The sequence below is a fragment of the Phragmites australis genome, chromosome 17 (assembly GCF_958298935.1).
Source record: "Phragmites australis chromosome 17, lpPhrAust1.1, whole genome shotgun sequence".
NCBI classification, from domain to species: domain Eukaryota; kingdom Viridiplantae; phylum Streptophyta; class Magnoliopsida; order Poales; family Poaceae; genus Phragmites; species Phragmites australis.
The window spans coordinates 19,931,831-19,934,276 of NC_084937.1; the positions used below are offsets into that span (position 1 = coordinate 19,931,831).

General features: G+C 46.6%; 1 protein-coding gene and 1 long non-coding RNA gene across 2 annotated transcripts; one reads left to right on the forward strand and one right to left on the reverse strand.

Moving 5' to 3' along the window:
• Nucleotides 1-309: 309 nt before the first annotated feature.
• Nucleotides 310-1,842, reverse strand: LOC133897962 (uncharacterized). Its single transcript, XR_009906003.1, has 2 exons — nt 1,614-1,842; nt 310-534 (listed from the first exon to the last, which is right to left on the reverse strand). It is a non-coding gene; the product is annotated as an uncharacterized LOC133897962 (long non-coding RNA).
• LOC133897961 (uncharacterized) lies at nt 640-1,220 on the forward strand. The gene has a single exon (XM_062338796.1). It carries the CDS (start codon nt 691-693, stop codon nt 988-990), a length of 300 nt encoding a protein of 99 aa, XP_062194780.1. The 5' UTR covers nt 640-690; the 3' UTR covers nt 991-1,220.
• Nucleotides 1,843-2,446: the final 604 nt, after the last annotated feature.

Here is a 2,446-nt window from a genome sequence, read left to right on the forward strand (position 1 = left end):
ATGTTTTGCATTATTGTAAATATTGTAAGAAATAGCAAAAGGATGTGTGTCAAATGTTTTGCATCAAACATATATACTACTTCCTTTGATACTTCCTCTAATCCCATATATAAGTCTATTAAAACAGTTTTTAATATAGTACTTTGACTAATAATATCTATAAAAAATATATTATTTTACTTATTATTTAAAAGTTATATACTATGAATGAATTTAGTAACATCAATCTAATGTTGTCAATTTATATGATTTTTTAGCTATTGATAGTTAAAACTAAAAATGTTTCACTTATATATTTGGGATCGGAGGTAGTAGTTGCCAATATTTTAGTATTTTCATAAGACTAGTCAGAAAAACATAACTCATGGAAATAACCGAGGAAAGCAGCCATGGAAACGAGGACGGCAAAAATCTAGCACAATTAATTCGTGCCTTGAAAAGCCTGGAGATGGTTTGCCGTGGCGTTCCTTTCCCAACAGTTTTGACGACTTCTCGGAAGCCATCCCACGTTTCCTCCCTGCAGACATCACTTTCCTGCAAAAAAGAGAGAGAGAGAGAAAAAGTGATTCAGAAGCAAAACCCAAAACTCACAGCACTTCTCTCTCTCCTTAACCACCGCTATATATACCGAGTCACCAGGAGTTTGAGCCTTTGTAGGCTGTGTGACCAATTCAGCAGAAGCTTGTGTTCATGGCAAGATCACCGTATCTTCAGATGGAGGAGAGGGTGCAGGTGCAGGTGCCAGAGCAAGGCGCCAGAAGAGGAGGGATCAAGGACCAGCTGGTGGAGCAAGAAAAGGTGCTGCTGGTGCACAGCCAGGTCAGGAGGATCAAGCAGGAGGACGAGGAGATCAGGGAGCGCCTCCTGAAGCTGCAGCTGCTGGAGACCAGGCCAGCCGGCGGTTTCTATGTGCCAGTGGCGGCGCGGCGGGTCCTTCGGTCGCTGTCCCCGCTCCGGCGTGCCGGGAACTCCGTCTCGGTCGCAGACTGAGCGTAGCTCTTCGTCTCTGTTTCCGATCAGTTACAGTTACCAGCCTGTTGTAGATACGTAGGGAGAGTGAGTCATGGTGCCTGTCCATGTTCTGCATATGGTCATGGACCCAGAGCTTAGTAGACGGTAGTTTAATGGCCGCATCACCATGTATTCTATGTTGTGTCCTGTGACAGAACTTATGTCTTCTCTTCTTGGTCTTGTATATATGAGAGAGTTTTACCTGCTTACCATGAATGTCTGATGTTGTGTTCTTTGATCTGTTCTACCTGCTTAACTACCATGCGTGGTCTTGTGTTCTCTGATCTGTTTCTGCTTCACGTCGCATAGGGGCGGACCGCGCCCATTCCCGCCGCCGGACTCGCTGGAGCGTGGCCGTGCCCGGCTCGAGTGCCATATGTAAGTGAACATGGGCAAATGCCTCACCTAGGCAATACCACAAACACCTTGTGTGTGCAATACAACGGATGCAGATTTCATCAAATCATGCATACCAATTCTCATAAGCTAAGACATAAATCGTCCCTGACCGCTGGCACGTGTGATCAAATCTTGCAAACCATGGCAGACTCGCCCCAAATTCAACCACACGTGAGAGAAAGGATGTAAGATCGAGAGCTCACGGAGAGAGCGAGGGAGCTTTCCGGTTGAGATGACCCCGCACGCAGATCTCCCCGCCGTCAGCCTCTCCTTCTCCTTGACCATGGCTCAGGCGCCAAGCGCTAGAGCCGGGCGAGACCGCGGACTCCTGCTTCGCTCAAACGGACGGGAACAATGACGTCGCCTCGCTCGAACGGAAGGGAACAACAGAACGAGGGAACAATTGCATAGCCACGTCGGCCGGTGGGCCTTTATTCCTCTTAACCACGCTATGCCACAATTGGGCCGGCCCAGATGGGCTTCTGTTTTTTAAACCTATCGTCCGTCGAAAGGTTGATAAGTATGTGATTCTGACATGTCAATTTTTAAAATAGATGTTTAAAGTAATAATGTCACGCTGTCTGTTATCATCGGCAGATAGCAAAGGCATCATGTTCCGATGTCGGCTAAAGGTGTGGGATGCCCTAAGGGGGAGGATGGTTCTTCTTCTTGCATTGTCAGGTAGCTAGGATAGCTGACCCACTCTGTGGTATGAGGTGGTCCGTCTTTGACGTCGCAATATTTTGTTTGTTCATAAATAGCGATCTCGTATACGGATAATCTTCAGAGCTCAAATCGCATTTGACCAGCGCCGGTTGAGCAATCGGATTATGGCCAACAGTTGCAGAGGAGCCACGAAATGAGGTTGCAGAATTGACAGGGAATAGGGATTGGTTATGTAAGCCACTTTTTTTTTTCTTTCTTTTTTGATGGTCAGCCATTTGATTTCGATGCTCGTGGCTGAACCTGACCAATATCTTTGACGCCAGTGCAGCAGAACCAGCTGCAATAATTCAACAGGTTTTCCACCTGGAGT

Bases quoted from the DNA above. Each gene is read 5' to 3' on its own strand.
- LOC133897961 (XM_062338796.1), top strand. From the start codon at position 691: ATGGCAAGATCACCGTATCTTCAGATGGAGGAGAGGGTGCAGGTGCAG.